A 17,070-nucleotide genomic window follows, 5' to 3' on the forward strand; every position below is an offset into this window, starting at 1 on the left:
AAACTGTAGTAATGCACTCTGTATCATCACTGGGTAGACTCAAATATTAACGTTACTGTCTGACTTAGGGTTTCTGTTTTTCACATAGAGAGGGCTGCAGTAACTACTTTGTCTTCTCTGTGCACAGCAATCTGTGTTGAATATTTTATTCTCTCTGGATTTTGGACCGCTGCCTTTGAGGCAGATATTCCTAGCTGAGAAGTTTGGGAGAGCTCTGATTGTATTTTGGGTATAGTACAAAAACAACCCCCAATCATTATACTGCTGTACAGCAAAGCCAGAAGTACCAAAAACCATATTTTTTCATACATCTAAATAACTATCTCAGAGGTCATTAATTAATAACCATTTAGCTATTTACTACAGCATGTAGAGTGTTTCAGAGATTGGGGTTTGTTTGATAAAATAATATCATTTTGCCAGGCCCATACCTACTTTGTAATGGTTCCTGCCATTTCCAAGCTAGATGCCCAAAGGATCATAGGATCATTGGATAATTCAGGTTGGAAAGGACCTCAAAAAGTTATCTAGGCCAAATGTAAGGGATTTGCTGAAACTCTAGAGTCAAGACAGGTTAATAACAGTATTTCGTGCTGCCTACTTTGGTACATGTTCTACCAGAGTAGGCTGCTTTTAATAGATTTAGGAACATTTATCATCTGTAGTCATTTGGCAGAGAACTGCTTCCCTGCTTTGCGTTGCACTGTTTCACTGCCTTCATGGAGTGGAGAACCTGTTCTGTCCTTCTGCAGTATCTCTTGCTGTTGTGTTGACATCCATATTTCTCATGCACCAAAAGCTTTTGTTTGAAAACCTTGCCACAGGGTTCCTGAACTTCATTTTGACTTGACATATCTCAATGTTATCCCTTCCTTCAGCTTTTCCTTTATTGTTGAATCTCACACCATCTTTATTAGTGCAGACCTAAGGCAATGTGTGTGGACCCTGGGGATGAGATACAGCTGAACTGGGAAAGGCATTTTTCACTGCAGCTGCACTGAGAGATGCTAATAGGGGCAGGTTTGAGCTCACTATGACTTTAAGGCTGTGTACCAGCTTGACAACTGGAGGTCTGACATTTCTCACATAGAGTCTGGACCGTAGTCCTACTTCAGTTGAAAACTCACCCAGTTTCAAGGTTTTTTTCTTCTTTCACTTTTCATATTCCCTCTCTTAAAATGGCTATTTTTACTCAATATAGAATCACAGAATCATAGAATTATATAGAAACATTTTACTTGGAAAAAAGATACAAAACATAGTTGCATTTGGTGAAGTTTGTCCTTTAAACTCTCTTTGGACTGCTGCCATAGGTAGGGTCTTTAAAACCCGTTACTGACAAGCTGATCCAATCTCTGATCATTTCCCTGCTACTTTTACTGTGAGAATCAGTTTTCTTTCATGAACAACATCCTGCACAATCCTCCTTACTCCTACCTAATAATTCAGACCAGATGGCTGAAGCTGACCCAGCATAATCTGCTCCCCAGGATATAAATGATGCCATTTAGACATACACTATAATGTTCCCTTAGTTAGAAAAAAAAGACTTGCAGCAAGAGTCTGTAACAATTGACTTTATTTTGACTCTGTGTTCTGCCAGACAGTAGCCATTTGTGCTGGGTTACGCAACGTTAAAAGGTACACATCAGACACTATCCTATACATAGACAAAAACACTGCCCCAAATTTCCTAGAAAGGAAACAGCTTGTGTTTGTGTGGTGCCTTAAACCCCCGTTCCACCTTGTCCCTGAATGCCCTGGAAAAACAGATGGGAGTTACAGCACAAAGCAAGTCAGGGAACTGGCATAGAATAGGAAAAATTAATTCCATGGCTAGAGACCTCTAGGAGGAGGAGAACCCCTCCACATACACCTTTTTTTTTAGCCTACAGAATATTTGTTCCAATTCCCAATTTGGATCTTTAGAAATATGATGCACAGAGAACTTGTTTCTCAGGTAATGGGATTGTACATTGTTAATGATATTACAGTTAATTGCAAAACCATGCAGCTATCTGCAGAAGCATCAGATAATTATTGCAGACACTAGAATATCAGTGCCATTTCCAAAGGCTCTCAAGACATAGATTAGAAAGAGGTAGTAGCAAGGCCTATGTCTCAAGGAAATCCTCTCATTGCTAAGCACTGATGAAGGTAACAGCTTTTGGAAAAGCCATCAGCACAATGTACTCTCTTCCTGGAGATCAAAATATGCTGTGGTGGGTAGATGTCTACAAGTGCAATGGACTTTGGATAAGGTTTGGTACACGGAATAGTTTGCACTGCTCTCTTACAAGTGGGCACATGTACTGTCAAGTCACTGGGGAGGCAGCATTTGCTGACATATGCAGTACAACTTTAGGCTAAGTGATGTACAAGATTATCCTTTTAAGCCTAGTTGTTTGTATTCTATGAAATATAGATGGTATCAGAAAGCCTGGCATCAGCTTGTTTGTTACTGGAATACACACTTTCCTCTTCCAGGCTTTATTTTTTAAATGCAAAAGAGGTACAAGAGATTTTTTTTCCCCCACTTCTGCATTTTGCATCATATTACTTGGAAAACCTATCTTTTGATACTCTTACTTCCTAATCCTTTGCATCCATTAGGTATATGCAGAGTGCAGCTAAAAATCAGCTGATGTTAGAGATATGTATTAGGGTGATCCCGTGCTTGGTGCCCTGGGATGACAAGTGCCTTGGTGGTTAAATTTCTGAATGTACATAAAAGTACTGAGACGTAATTTGTACCTGCCAGTGTTTCTCTGTGGAGGTGAAAAACACACAAATGCCAAAGCATTCTCACATACTCCATCAGACTCGGGGCTATCAAGTGATTTATGCTGGTTTACACAGCTGCAGATGAGTCAGTAGTAGACATGGCACCAAGATGCATAAATATGAGCAAATCCTGACCACCTTTGCCTTTGGACTTTAAATCAAACTAGAGAATACCTTGCATAAATGAGAAAGCTTGAAGTGAGCTGCTCCTACTTCATTCCTAACACATTGGAGAATCACCCCAGATGTGCTCATGCAGCTGCAACTACCCTACTCTGCAAATAAACAATTTTAAAATTGGATGAATGTTGTCCTGCAACCACTGTGATTTTGAAGCCACTCTAAGTGGGTTATTGATCACAAAGGAGTGGACAGACCTAGTGTACTCATTTGTGGGCCTCTGCAGTTCAACCCTGCTAGTTACTTCTCTTTGAGGCCTTGTGCAATTTTCTCAGCCAACACTACGTGGTTCTTAATGTTTATTTTACTCTGAAATGAAAGGAAGTATGAAAGTGTATATTATTCTCTTCCTTTAATCTTTGCTCAAAAGTTAGTCCTCTCAGACCTTTAATCATCTGTCTTTGTCTGAATCCCCTTCAATTTACTTCTATCTTTCTGGTGCTGAAGTGCTTACAGATGAATGAGGAATTGTATTGCTTTATCTTATTTTTGCTCATTAGAATGCTGGTGAAAGCCCATGGTCACAGAAGACAGAAAGTAGTTAGGCTATTCAACATTCTTGCCTTTTTCTATTATTTAACCCCTTTGCTGTAAGAGTTGGAAAGTGTTCCTATTATGAATGGCTACTGTGAAACAATATAAATTGGAACAGAAACTGCACTGAAATAGTGCCTGTAGGACTGCAGCAGCCCCACTCAGGAGATGGCAGAGTTTAAATACCCTGTTCAGCTTTGTGTGGTCATACATGTTTCTTTCTATGTAGCTGCTGTATGAAAGAAAGGTCTCTCTTCTATGTGTGTAGGACATCATGTTGTTTCCAGTTCTTATTCTTTGTCCAAATTATTTGTTGTTTATTGTAAAAAAATAAATGAATTAGATAAGAGTGAGCACAACTCACATTTGAGCCTCAGTAGTTAGTATATATGTTTTTTAAACAGTGTCAAAGAAAACAAGACTTCACACGGAGAAATGGATCCAGCTTTAACAAGAGAAAGTGCTCCTTGGCATATCTATAAAGGTTACACCCTGCTCACTCTTGCATGGGTCTGTAAGAGAGGAGAGGGGAGTCCTTGCAATTTGCCTGCACAGCCCAGACTCAAAGATTTATGGTATATTGGCATTTTCAAACTTAATCTGAACCTGTTCTCATGGAAGGGAAGGAATATAGATAGTACCAAGAGCTACTGGTACAGATTTTGTGAGATTTTAGTCTTTTTGTTGAATTGTCTTCCTTTAACCCCCCACTAGCAGATAGACTCTATTTGGTAATTTTACATAACAATTACCATGCTTTCACAACTACTTTTTATGGCCTTGGCTCCTTTCCTTGATTCTACAGCTGCTTGATCCCATCACATCCTTTGCACCTCTTCTCTCCTTCTCAGTAACACTCAACCATTTTCCCCCTCCTAGTATGATTGCACCTCTCACATAATGGAGATAACTCAATAGAGCAGGTTTTGCTTAGAGCAAATTACAGATCCTATTCTCTGCTAACCTTGATTGACTACAAGCTGCTGGCTGCCCTTGTTCCATAGAAATAGCAATTTTAGCTTATGGAATAACAAAGCAACCAACTAAGTGAATCCTTTGTGCTTTCTTCTGTAACCGCCTAAGTACACTGAAATGCTCTTCTCTGCACACCAGTGATCATGATTCTAGTGAAAGCAACCCACAGCCTCCTCAGAATAGATAAGGACCTTTACAAGGAGACTGAATTTTTAAGATTTATTTTGCACACATGCATACACATGCAAATGTGGCTCACACAGTATTTTTAATGAAAACACTAGGGCAAGGCAGCCTTTAAAGTTAGAGCGAAAGCATGGTTCTGCTGTTCCTTGACAGACTACTGTCAACCCAATTAATACTCTGATAACGACAGCCCTGCCATCTGAATGCCACTGCCAGAGGCCAATTCCTAGTTTATTTCTGCAAAGTATTTATGTAGAGATAATTGCATATTAGCCTGCTATGTTTTACTTGCAGCTGCAATACAAATTGACCTGGCATTGAACCATATATTACAACTGGTTGCAATTGTACTATGAGTGTTCAAAATCACTGTAAAAAATTCCCCTCATTGAGAAGGGAGAAACTTCCATTCTCACTGCAACTATCTTATGGATTTTAATTTTTAATTTGAAAAGTAGGTCCTAGTTTTAATGGTGAAATTAAATGTCCTTAGCAACATGAAATACAGTTTCTTAGAAATACATCTGTGAAATAGAACTTAGTATCTACTTTCTAGTGATTGTAGTTATTAATGTTAAAGCTAATATTTCTGATTAATTTTTCTAATTGTCTGTGAGAAACAGGAAATGACTCAGAAAGTTGTAAAAAAGATTTAGAAGAAAATTTCAGTTCCCGTTGCTATTAGAGAAGGAAATGTGGCTCCTAGAGATTTGCACAGGGACTCAGTGTGAAGACAAGCACGGATGCAGTTCAGTACATTTGACTGGCCTCTGAAAGATGCAGAAAATCAAGCTGCCTCTGCTGTGTGCCTCTCTGTGCCTCCTTCTGCTCCTTCAGTTCTGCTTGTCAAATGCAATCCAGTTCAGTCTGCTATTGTGTGAGACCTCATACAACAAAAAGTGGAGAGGTACCTCTATGGTAGATTATTTATTATAGTTAAAAAATCTGGGGTGTTGGACTAGATGATCTTTCAAGGTCCCTTCCAACCCTTGAGATTCTGTGATTCTTCCTAGCCTAGATGTGAGATCTGACCTTGTATGGCAAAATCTTCATCTGCCTCTGAAGTTCAGGCACAACCCCAGTATTTTACCCTTTCCCAGATAATCTTTATGACTAATGTTTGAAGATTTTTTTCTTCCAGTCTAAGAAGCTTTTTTGGGGAACTTGCTCTTTATTTTTAGACATACTGGAGTATCTTGGGGTGTTTGGGCTCCTGATATTGTCAGGTATGCTTTTATCATAGCTTCCATTAAGAAATGTTTTCTGGTTTTCTAGTTATCTTGAGACTGCTATTAATTCAATCAAATTTAAGGAAACGTGCAAACAGAACATTGCTTCATGAAATGTAGAATAATAAAACACAGTCACAAATCGTTATGAATGACATGAAGTACAATAATCTTGATTTTTCCCTATAATTTGTTCATCTAATACCAGAAAGATTTCTCTGTCCCCTTCTCAGCCTTTCCTGACACCAACATGTTGAGGGTCATGCCCTCCCACCTTCTTTACATCTTAGGACGAATTCATTAGCCATTCATTAGTCATTGAAAGCACTGTAGATTTTATAACCAGTCCCTCCTTTGAAGTCCTGGGTGATATCCAGGTAGATACTATCTTTCTTCCTGAAATGGTTTTCTTTCTTATCCAGGAGAAAGACTGTCCATTGTTCTTTATCAAAGTAATGTGATGGGGTTTTCTTCCTTAGTGAGTCAAATATATTTATTAGACAATGTGTCACATCCTATATGTGACTGACTAAAAACTTTCCTCCAGGAAGGGAAACAATTGTTTTTCCTCTTCTTAGGTCATTACATGCACGGGCTTCAGTGAAAGTGTCTTCACTGATGGATCTTGTATACCTGTTCATACCTCATGGATGTAAGTGTGGTAGAAACGCCTGAACAGAATATTAAGACCTGTCTTGTTGCTTACTCTTACATTAACCAACCACTTCTGAATGATAATAGGTTGGAGTGATGAATCCACAAAGTCTTCCTTGAAGTTGTGCATCCCACTTACTTAGAAGAAAAAATCCCCATGCACCCACAGATGGGGCTGGGAGTGGCTCAGGTGCCTGGGGTGGGTGTCTGACAACTGCTTTTCTCAGGATACTTTACACCAGAAAATTTCTAGTTTACCAATTAAAACGATTTGTGACTTTTCCCTGTATAAGGTTCTGTTCTACCTACATTGTTCGAGTGTACATGTAACCTGTTTCAATCTTCTCATAAATAATATTCCTTTACTTTGAAACGATTTGTAAGAACCTCTTTAAAATGAGAATATTCCTCAAGAATATCATTGACATTTGAGAAAACAAATTTGCATATCGGTGCTTTCTGCTGGAAATGTAATACGTGTGTATCATGACGATAATGTGTAAATATATATTGGCCAAGGAAAAACCTGAGATTCAAAACCCAATATGTCAAATAATGCTTTTTACTTGTTTCTCTTTACAAATAGATATTCAAGAGTTTTATGAAGTGACACTGCTGAATTCCCAGAAAAGCTACGAGCAAAAAATAGAAGAAGCAAATCAAGTTGCAGAGAAATGGGTGAAGACAACACCTGCTACAGACCATGAAAATGCACAGAGAAAACAAGAGGTAATTTAAGAGATTGTGAATTAAAATGTATATAGTGAGACATCTCAAGCCTGTGAAAGGCCAAGCAATGATTTATACAATTGAAAAAATGGCCTTAATTAAGGAATTAGATTAAAATATGGAAGATGTATAATGATATTTCTGACCTTGAATATGTCACTAATTTCATCCTTTCAATTGCCATCTGTCAAAGTGGAACTAAAAAACTTTCCTTTTCTCCTCTTAGGTATACTTTACCTGATACTTAGTGTCTGTGATTGCTCCCAAAAGAGAACATATCTCCTTTACTTGCTAATAACCACTAAGATTATTAATACTCCAGTAACTGTATCCTGGGTAAAAATTTAAATAGGATTTTTCATAGTTCTGGGACTTATATTGGGCTGAACTTTTCCAAAGTGCTCAGAGATATCAACCAAAATAGTCTCTATGTGATGAATAGATATACAGAAGGTTATACACCTTTGCTTTTCTTCTGTAGCCAGTGGAAGGATTTAAACCCTTCATTTGTCACCACTGTCTCTAATCTTCCTTTGCCTGCCTCCAGATTATTATTAACTAAATTACCAATCTAAACTAATTGCCTCCCACCATGTTTGTACTTCAAAGATGAAAACAAAACCCACAGAGCCAAGCAATGAATTGCTCTGTTCTCAAACAGTGAGACAGAAATAGAGTGGGCATGGACTGCAAACTGCAAATCTCCAGGCAGAAATCAAAGATGAGGGTTATGTATCCAAATTTCCATTGTTGTTATGGTAAGGAAGGAATTTCAAGTTTTAAAAGTTATTCCAAAGCACTTTCCATAGGCTGAGTATTTTTAAGAGCTTTCCTCTTTTTAAAACATGTAAAACCCAGAAAGCAATTGTAGTTCTACGTGACAATTTACATGTGATTCTTTAAAAAGAAAAATCAGAATTGCAGGTGGCTGGAACAAAACTCTCTGAACAAATTTATTGCAAAAAATAATTAGCAAAGCAGGCTTGTAGAATTAATGAGAACAGACGTTCTGCATTTGAGTGAAATCAGAACAAATGAGCTAGGGTAGGATATTTCCCGTGAATGATTTAATATTTGAGTCCCAGCCTGAAGACACAGCTCGATAATCTCTGACTTTCTTTGCACAAAGCTATATGCTTTAAAATGGTAAAAGTGTATTCCAACATGTCATCTCTTGAAGCACCTGACAAATACAATGGATCACAAACTCTCTTTTCATTCCCACATTGTCAAAGTATTTGACCTTCGATCCCATATTCATTAACCTCAGTACTAAGAGGTTTGTTGATGTTCTTGTCCAGGGGAATTTAAACTCCAAATTCTATGCTGAGAATAATAGAATGTGTTTGGCTAACTCCATACTCTGCTCATCTTATGAAAATGATATTTTTATCTAAAGTAAAACAATAGAAAATTATTGCTAAGAAACTGGAATCATCATTTCAAGCCAGGGTGCTGGCAGTCAGAGTCCAGGGTACTCTCCTTCTCAGTGTTGCTGTTTATCCATAAATTTCATCAGTTTAATGGGTGTACAAAGTGTTAAGTCCCTTTAAAAGTCATACCATCTCTATGTTTGAAGGGTCAATTGCAGGAAAAACAGTCTAGAAGTGTAGACTTTTGTTTTTTTTCATTTAACAGCACAGCATACTATCAGCAGTTCCGAGTCAGAATTGATTAGCACATGCTGAATATACCAGCTGCTCTACAAACTCAATACCATACTTTACTCTCTATGAGAAATTGCCCTATGAAAATGTAACTGGATAATCTAATACGTCACATAAATTCTTATTCACGGTGTATTCCTTATGGGAGCTGATGGCTTTCTACTTTATTTTTTGATCCTCAATTGCATGTCCCAAATGTGGAAAGAAAAAGAGGCCATGCCTCCCACTTGAAACCTTCCTTGGCTGCCTGTATTTTAACTTTGTGTATAAATTGATTCTTTTTCTGTATTTTTGTTCCAATTTTATTTACTGATGAAAAAGGAAAGCAGCTTTTCACTGTCCAGGTCAGGTATCCTACGAGGCCTCCTTTGCTTTGATGTATTTGCTTTTCCAAAAGTCTAGACTGTTAAATAACAGAAAAGCTTATAGATTCTTGATGGTAACAATGTACAATTTTTCCATACAGACCTGGCTGGCCTCTAAACTCTCACCTGATGTCTGTGATCAGCATAGTGGCTTGAAAAAATGTGATGCTAGATCTTACAGTGTACTGGGACTTGATCTTCAATTAAGAGAGATGAAAGGGTCACAACTCATCCTATAATCTCCCATCCTTTTCAGAGAGTACCTCAAAAGTGAGATATTTCCCAGGCTCACAGAATGTAATTTTGAATGGCCTTTGCAAAAGCAAGTGAAAATACAGGGCAATGTATTAGCACACCATATATGCAAGAACCTGGTGCATCCAATGTGATCATCCAGCATTATCATGAATGACCTCACATAGCACCCTATGGCTATAAACAATGGAATTAATAAAATATGTGTTGAGGCTCAGTGGTAATTACTGCTACTTTTAATCTCCTAAGTTTTTTTACTTGTGTGTTTGTAGTTAAACTCCGTGCTGTTCAGATTTTGACCTTGAAATAAAACGGGTAAATCTTTTAGTCCATACACATTCTAATGGTTTGTGTGTTTAAACACCACATCCTTGTTTTTTACTTCACTGTTAACAGCTTTGTTGGTCATTAGAATGATAAGTGATATTAATGTTTTCAGAAGCAAAATGCAGTATTACCCACCATTATATTATTATTGCATTTCACCACGTACAGAAACTAAATATATATGGCAATGTATCTGGCAGAGATGTAAATATCATAGACCAAAATAATTTTAGTGGTTGGATGTTAGTGAATAAGGAACTAAAAGAGGATATATATCAATGATTTCTGTGTGTGTATTCCTGTTGTTTTCCCTCCTGCAAATCCAACTTGACATAATTGACTTAAATTGGTGGATAGTTTCGGACTCAAAACAGTATTTGAGGCAAGTTCAGTATTCATAAAAAATGTTTTCTAGACTCTACATGTGAAGGCTTTTATTTTTTTTTGCCTGTATTTATACAACAAGCAGGGAATGTAACATATCAAGTAATAAATGAAAAAGTCCAATGTGTTAGTCATGATGCAGAATACAGCTCTGAAGAAAACCTAAAAAAATCTCATTGCCCATTTTCTTGTCCCAGGGCAGGTCAATTATTGGAACTGTTCCTAAAATGCTTGTCTAATCTGTTCTCTAAAACCTCCCATGGTGGAGAGTCAACAACTTCTCCAGATAACTTATTCACTCACTGACAGAAAGTCTTTTCTGATGGAGTTTCTCTAACTGTCAGGACCTGTGGCCCTGTGAAGAGAGGAACCTAGGCTGGAGCAGGTTTGTTGTCAGGAGTTGTGAAGATGGCTCTGGAGAGGTGACACTACGGAGAATAACATGCCTCTGGAGTTTCTGAGGATCTCAACTACTTTTAAGCTGAGTCACTTCAAGTCACAGTACTAAAGCATTGGCACTGGCTTAAACCCAGTAACAATTATCTTGCACATGTAGCCTGATACCTGGCTTCCGGGAAGGACCAGGAGCAGATGCTCAAAGAAGGATAAGAAGAGGGCAAGGTTGTACAATGGGTGTTTTAGCTGTTTTGCAAGCCTAATCTTAATTTGTTTGGACTAGAAGCATGGAAGGTACTCAGTGCTGGGAAACTCAAAATTACCTTATTTTATAAACATTCAGGGTGATATTGACTGTACCTGGCATGCTGACTAAGGATGTGCCCAATATGCTGATGAAAGTAATGAAGACAGGGTTTGTTTGTAATTTCACCTCTGCCAAAGAGCTTAGTAGTTCTTTAGATCAAGCTTTGTAAGACCAGCATTAACAGCTTGAAAGCATTTTATTGAAATTAGGGATCTTAAATTGTCCCAGTTGGAGAGAGAAGTCTGATTTCTTTTCACCCTTAGGAAGTGTAAAACAGGGATTCATCTGTAAATGGTTTAAATTCAGATCTTCTACTGCTCAGAAGAGTGTTCTGACCCTAACCATAGAATCATAGAATGGTAGGGGTCGGAAGGGACCTTTAGAGATCATCTAGTCCAACCCCCCTGCAGAAGCAGGGTCACCTAGATCAGGTCACACAGGAACGTGTCCAGGTGAATCTTGAAGACCTCCAAGGAAGGAAACTCCACAACCCCTCTGGGCAGCCTGTGCCAGGGCTCCCTCACCCTCACACTGAAAGAGTTTTTTCTTATATCTCGGTGGAACTTTTTGTGTTCCAGCTTCATCCCATTACCCCTTGTCCTGTTGCTAGATATCAAAGAAAAAAGGGATGTCCCAACCTCCTGACACCCATCCTTTAGATATTTATAAATGTTAATAAGATCACCCCTCAATCTCCTCTTCTCCAGACTAAACAGCCCCAGCTCCCGCAGCCTTTCCTCATATGAAAGATGTTCCATTCCCTTGATCATCTTGGTGGCCCTATGCTGGACTCTCTCCAGAAGCTCTCTGTCCCTCTTGAGCTGAGGAGCCCAGAACTGGACACAGGACTCCAGATGAGGCCTCACCAGTGCAGAGTAGAGGAGGAGAAGAACCTCCCTTGACCTGTTGGCCGCACTCTTCTTGATGCATCCCAGGATGCCATTGGCCTTCTTGGCCATGAGGGCACATTGCTGGCTCATGTTTAGTTTATTGTCAACCAGTTCCAGATAAGGCTGCAGAAAAATATTCTCCATCTCTACTGTCACAGATTTGCCCTTGTGCAGCTGAGTTAGTAGATCACTTACTGAGTGGGTGTGCAGGTCTGAGTCTGGCTCCTTAGATTAGCAAATTATCACGCCTGGCAAAAGGTATTCTTCACTCATACAACTCTTCTGCATTAAGTTAAACAGTCAGTAGATAAAGGAGGCCTCTCACTTAAATGTTGTGTAGATAGATACAATTAAAAGTGTCAAATGCTTAGAAAATACAATAGTGGAGACCATAAAAGTACCTTGATGGAAGTATCCATCTGCTAAAACAAAAAATGGAATGGCTCTTTTAGCTGTGACAATAGTAACACTGCTTGAAACTCAGTAACACTGCTTGAAACTCAGTTCCAGACACTCATTAAAAGACATAAATTTACTCTTGTTTTAACCTCTGTTTTCATTAGTTTGTTCTCCAGTGTTAGTTATTTCTGGTCAGCAGTGTTTTGACCTTTATTCAGATGGAAAATTGAGGTGAAGGAAAAAACACTCTACTGTTGCACTTCTATGTAAATCTGGTAGCCAGAGGTCTGCTTGTCCCTGCATCAGCATGAAAAGACAATTTACTTATAGGGCATATGGTGCAGATACTTTTAGCATATTGAACAAGAATCATTTGCAATTTGCCAGTTTGGTCATCACACACTGATCTCACATACACAGTCTACATCCAGCACAGTGTGATCCCATTGCTTTGAGACAGTCCCCAAAGATTACAGTTCTAAAATTCTTGTTGTTCCATGCATATCTTATGTTTAGAAGCTCATTTTGTAAAGACAGTCAATTGCAGCATATGAAATGAATCCTCTGGTTTCTGCTTGCTTTGGGAATGTCTGCTATCCTCGTACCCAGCTATTATAAACATTGTAATTACTTCTCTTTTAAGTGCTGCCTTGTTAAAAGTTCCAGTAGTAAACCCCTTACTTAAAAATCTTCTGCCTGGAGCAATTATCAAACCATTAATCTGCTTCACACTAACAGCTTGTCTAAAAAAGCATAGACCTGCAAGACCTTTCTATATGTGCCTATAAAAATTCAGTCTTTTTAAAATTTTTGTTTATTTTCTTGATTGGTAACTGAGTACAAATTAATTTGTATGGCTTGTTTTACTCCCAGGAGCCAAATCTCATTCTGTTAAAGTGATTATACTTAATATGCAAGAGCCATTAGCTATGATCAACCATAATATTTCATTAGAAGCGTTCAAAACATTCAGTTTATATGTCTCTGTTTCTTCACTAGATTTAGCTCCTACAGTATACATTTATCTGATCAAATGCAGTTTATGTTTGTGGGTTGATTTTGTACCAAAGCCAATTCCCATGTAATTCTATTTGGCACTAAGTTCTCCTTCATGAAGACAGCAGTCTTTTTAAGGAGTAGAGTGTAAGTGACATCTTGGTTTGTGTTTTGCTAGTTGTGTTCCTTTTGCACTCAGGGATGTGTAACAACCCTAACTAGATAATTGTTTAACAACAGTGCTTAAACTTGGCTTCTTTTTTTCTTCTTTTTTTTTCAATGCAATAATTTTGCTATCTTCTCTGCTATAATAAGGTACATTTTACTTGCAAAGATTCTTTTATACACTTGCCTTCTCAAATGGTTTGGCTAATGTTTAGAACAGGATAACTGCAAAGTCACTGTGTTATTAAAAACCTTATTTATGACTAACTGCAGCTAAATGTCTTACCCATACTGGGTATCTGTGCTGGGTCTCTATTTATAAATTTGTTATTTGTTCTGTAGCTTGTCAATAGCTTGAGTGCCAGCACGTCTGTTAAATGTCACTTTAGAGTTGCTTCTGAGCGTGTTTTAATCTGTTCAGGCCAATGTTTCCATTTTAAGCCAAGAAGATGCATGTATGCAGAACAGTGTAATCCTGTGGACAGAAATGCTCCAGGGTGCAGTATATTCTGTCCTTCATACCCCAAATCCCTGCAGGAGACTTTTTTAATGATGTCATGATCCTGAGAGTAGGGCAATATGCACCTCATGCCATGCTCTGAACAGCCGATTTCAGTTCAACAATCTCAGAAGTAAACCTCATTCTGCTTTTTCCATCTCCTTGTGTTTGCAGAGAGTTAAACATACTCACATCAAAAGCCTTTTCCTTTGCTGCCTCTCACTTTTATTTTAACATGACCATCCTATTGGGGTGCCTTGCATGAGAGATTTAAAGGACTCGCTTGTCTGACAGGGACATCTCATGTAGTTTAACCATTGCTTATTTAGTTTAATAATTGTTTTCTACTGACATTGGTGGGAGAGGGAACAGAACTGGGATCTTGACATTAAACACACCAGATCAGCAATGTTGAAAGAGTCACATCCTCCGTAGCAGGTTTATTGGGTTTTATTTTTTCTCACATTTATGTAATATGCCTATCAAACAACCTCTAGGAGTTTTCTGATCTGGGATTTGTTATTACATCTGCAAAGGATTGGGAGAGGGCCAGAACAGCTGCTGGGGACCAGAAACAATAATGAAAATGTGACTACATATTAAATAACATGCAAAATTAGCCAAACTTTTGATTAAGCAATAGCTTTCTATTGTGATAAGAATTAAGATCAGAATATTGTGGAAATTGCGTTGCTGTGTGTAGTGGTTTTGCCTGGGCCAGGTTTTGGTAGTGAGAGTGCTACAGAGGTGGCTTCTTTAAATAAAGAGCAGCCAGAAGCTTCCCCTGTAGCTCATAGGGATAGGGCCAGTAAATTCTAAGATGGACTGGCTGCTGATCAAGGCCTGGCCAATTGGTGACTGATGTAACTAATTGAGAGTTGGGCAGAGACGAACCTCATGAGGTTCAACAAGGACAAGTGCAGAGTCCTACATCTGGGGAGGAACAACCCCATGCACCAGTACAGGCTGGGGGTTGAACTGCTGAAGAGCAACTCTGCAGAGAGAGACCTGGGAGTCCTGATTGATAATAAAATTAATATGAGCCAGCAATGTGCCCTCGTGGCCAAGAAGGCCAATGGCATCCTGGGATGCATCAAGAAGAGTGTGGCCAGCAGGTCAAGGGAGGTTCTCTTCCCCCTGTACTCTGCCCTGGTGAGGCCTCATCTGGAGTCCTGTGTCCAGTTCTGGGCTCCTCAGCTCAAGAGGGATGGGGAACTTCTGGAGAGAATCCAGCGCAGGGCCACCAAGATGATCAGGGGACTGGAACATCTTTCATATGAGAAAAGGCTGCGGGAACTGGGACTGTTTAGTCTGGAGAAGAGGAGATTGAGGGGTGATCTTATTAACATTTATAAATAGCTAAAGGGTGAGTGTGACGAGGTTGGGACATCCTTTTTTTCTATAGTAGCTAGCAACAGGACAAGGGGTAATGGGATGAAGCTGGAACACAAAAAGTTCTATTTAAACATAAGGAAAAACTGTTTTAGGGTTCAGATGAGGGAGCCCTGGCACAGGCTGCCCAGGGAGGGTGTGGAGTCTCCTTTTCTGGAGGCCTTCAAAACCCACCTGGACATGTTCCTATGTGACCTGATCTAGGTGGACCTGACTCTGCAGGAGGGTTGGACTGGGCTGATCTCTAAAAGTCTCTTCCAGCCCTACTATTCTATGATTCTAATGCCTTTGAGTAACATATTGGACAAGGAGAAGAATTTGCTACACAGTTGCTAAACTGCAGCAATAACAGGGAGGGAGAATATGAAAGCATCTCTGCAGACACCAAGGTCTGTGCAGAAGGAGGAGGAGGAGGGTGCTTAGACCCTTGAAGAAAGACTCCCCTGTGATTGGTAGTGCAGACTGTGGTGGGGCAGCTGTGCCCTTGCAGTCCATGGAGACCACCGGGACCTGAGATCCAATTGCAGCCCATGCCAGAGCTAGTGGGTGCCTGAAGGAGCCTGTGAATCTGTGGGAAGCTCATCCTGGAGCAAGTTGTGGGATGCTGTGGGGAGAGAGGAAGCCCAGACCAGGACAGGTTTGCTGTCAGGACTCGTGAACCTGTGAGGAACTCAGGCTGGAGCAGTCGGTACCTGAAGGACTGTTCTCCCAGTGGGTGACCCACGTTGGGGCAGGGTGTGAGGAGCTGCCCCAGTGGCAGGCCCCATGATGGAGCAATTCATGAGCAGCTGCAGCCCATGGGAAGGACCTACAGTGGAACAGTTCATGAGGGACTGTGTCTCATGGGAGGGACCCCACAGTGTAGTGGTGGGAAATGTGAGGAGGCCTCTCCCTGAGAAGAAGCAGCGGCAAAGTCCATCTGTAATGAACTGACTGCAACTCCCATCCCTCATCCCTTGCACTGCTGGGAGGGAAGGAAAGAGAGTCCTGGAGGAGGGAGGGATGGGGGGAGGTGTGTCAAGATTTTGTTTTATTTCTCATTTTCCAGTTCTGAACATTCATTAATGAGTCAAACCCTTTACTCCCCAAGTTGAGTCTGTTTTGCCCAACGCTAATTGCTGAGTGATCTCCCTGTCCTTGTCTTGACTCACAAACCTCTCATTCTATTTCTCTCTCCCCTGTCCAGTTTAGGAAGGGGACTGATGTTATGACTTGATGGGCACCCAGCCAGGGCGCAACCACCACACTATGTATTAAGGTTAAATATGATAGATTTAGTAAAGCTACTATGAAAATATCACTTAATAAAAAACTCTTCAATCTTTAACATCTTTTTCTTCTAAAAATATTTTTTCCAAAACATGATATGTTTTATAAAGGGCATAGAAGAGTAATCTGAAAAAATACGTATATAAAAAGATCAGAATGTCCCAATAGGTTTCTACCACAAGCTAACAGTTCCTCCAAAGACTGTGTGATATAATTCATTGTTTCTAATAAGATTCTGAGAAGTTATATTCTAACCACCTGCAACAACAAATACATCAGCTCTTAAAAATATAGTTCTTTGCCCTATAGAACTGTAAAACTGATATTCAGGGACAGATGTACTCTAGTTAAGTTTCACTTTGAAAATATTTCAGAGCAGTTTATCTCACTTACACGTTTATTAACTCTGATCATTCACCAATATGAGCAACTAAGCAAGAGAATTCACTGCCCTTCATGAGTAAAGGACACAGGTCTCCATAGAGAGG

General features: G+C 39.5%; 1 protein-coding gene across 1 annotated transcript in view; it reads left to right on the forward strand.

Annotated features, from left to right (window-relative positions):
• The window catches only part of DLG2 (discs large MAGUK scaffold protein 2), a 1,019,609-nt gene that overhangs the window by 120,265 nt on the left and 882,274 nt on the right, over nt 1–17,070 (forward strand). Inside the window, exon 5 of the mRNA XM_061990809.1 lies at nt 7,129–7,271. Coding sequence (XP_061846793.1) covers nt 7,129–7,271 — 143 coding nt within the window. The remainder of the gene's footprint in view (nt 1–7,128; nt 7,272–17,070) is intronic.

Source organism: Colius striatus, chromosome 1 (genome assembly GCF_028858725.1).
Source record: "Colius striatus isolate bColStr4 chromosome 1, bColStr4.1.hap1, whole genome shotgun sequence".
Classification (NCBI taxonomy): domain Eukaryota; kingdom Metazoa; phylum Chordata; class Aves; order Coliiformes; family Coliidae; genus Colius; species Colius striatus.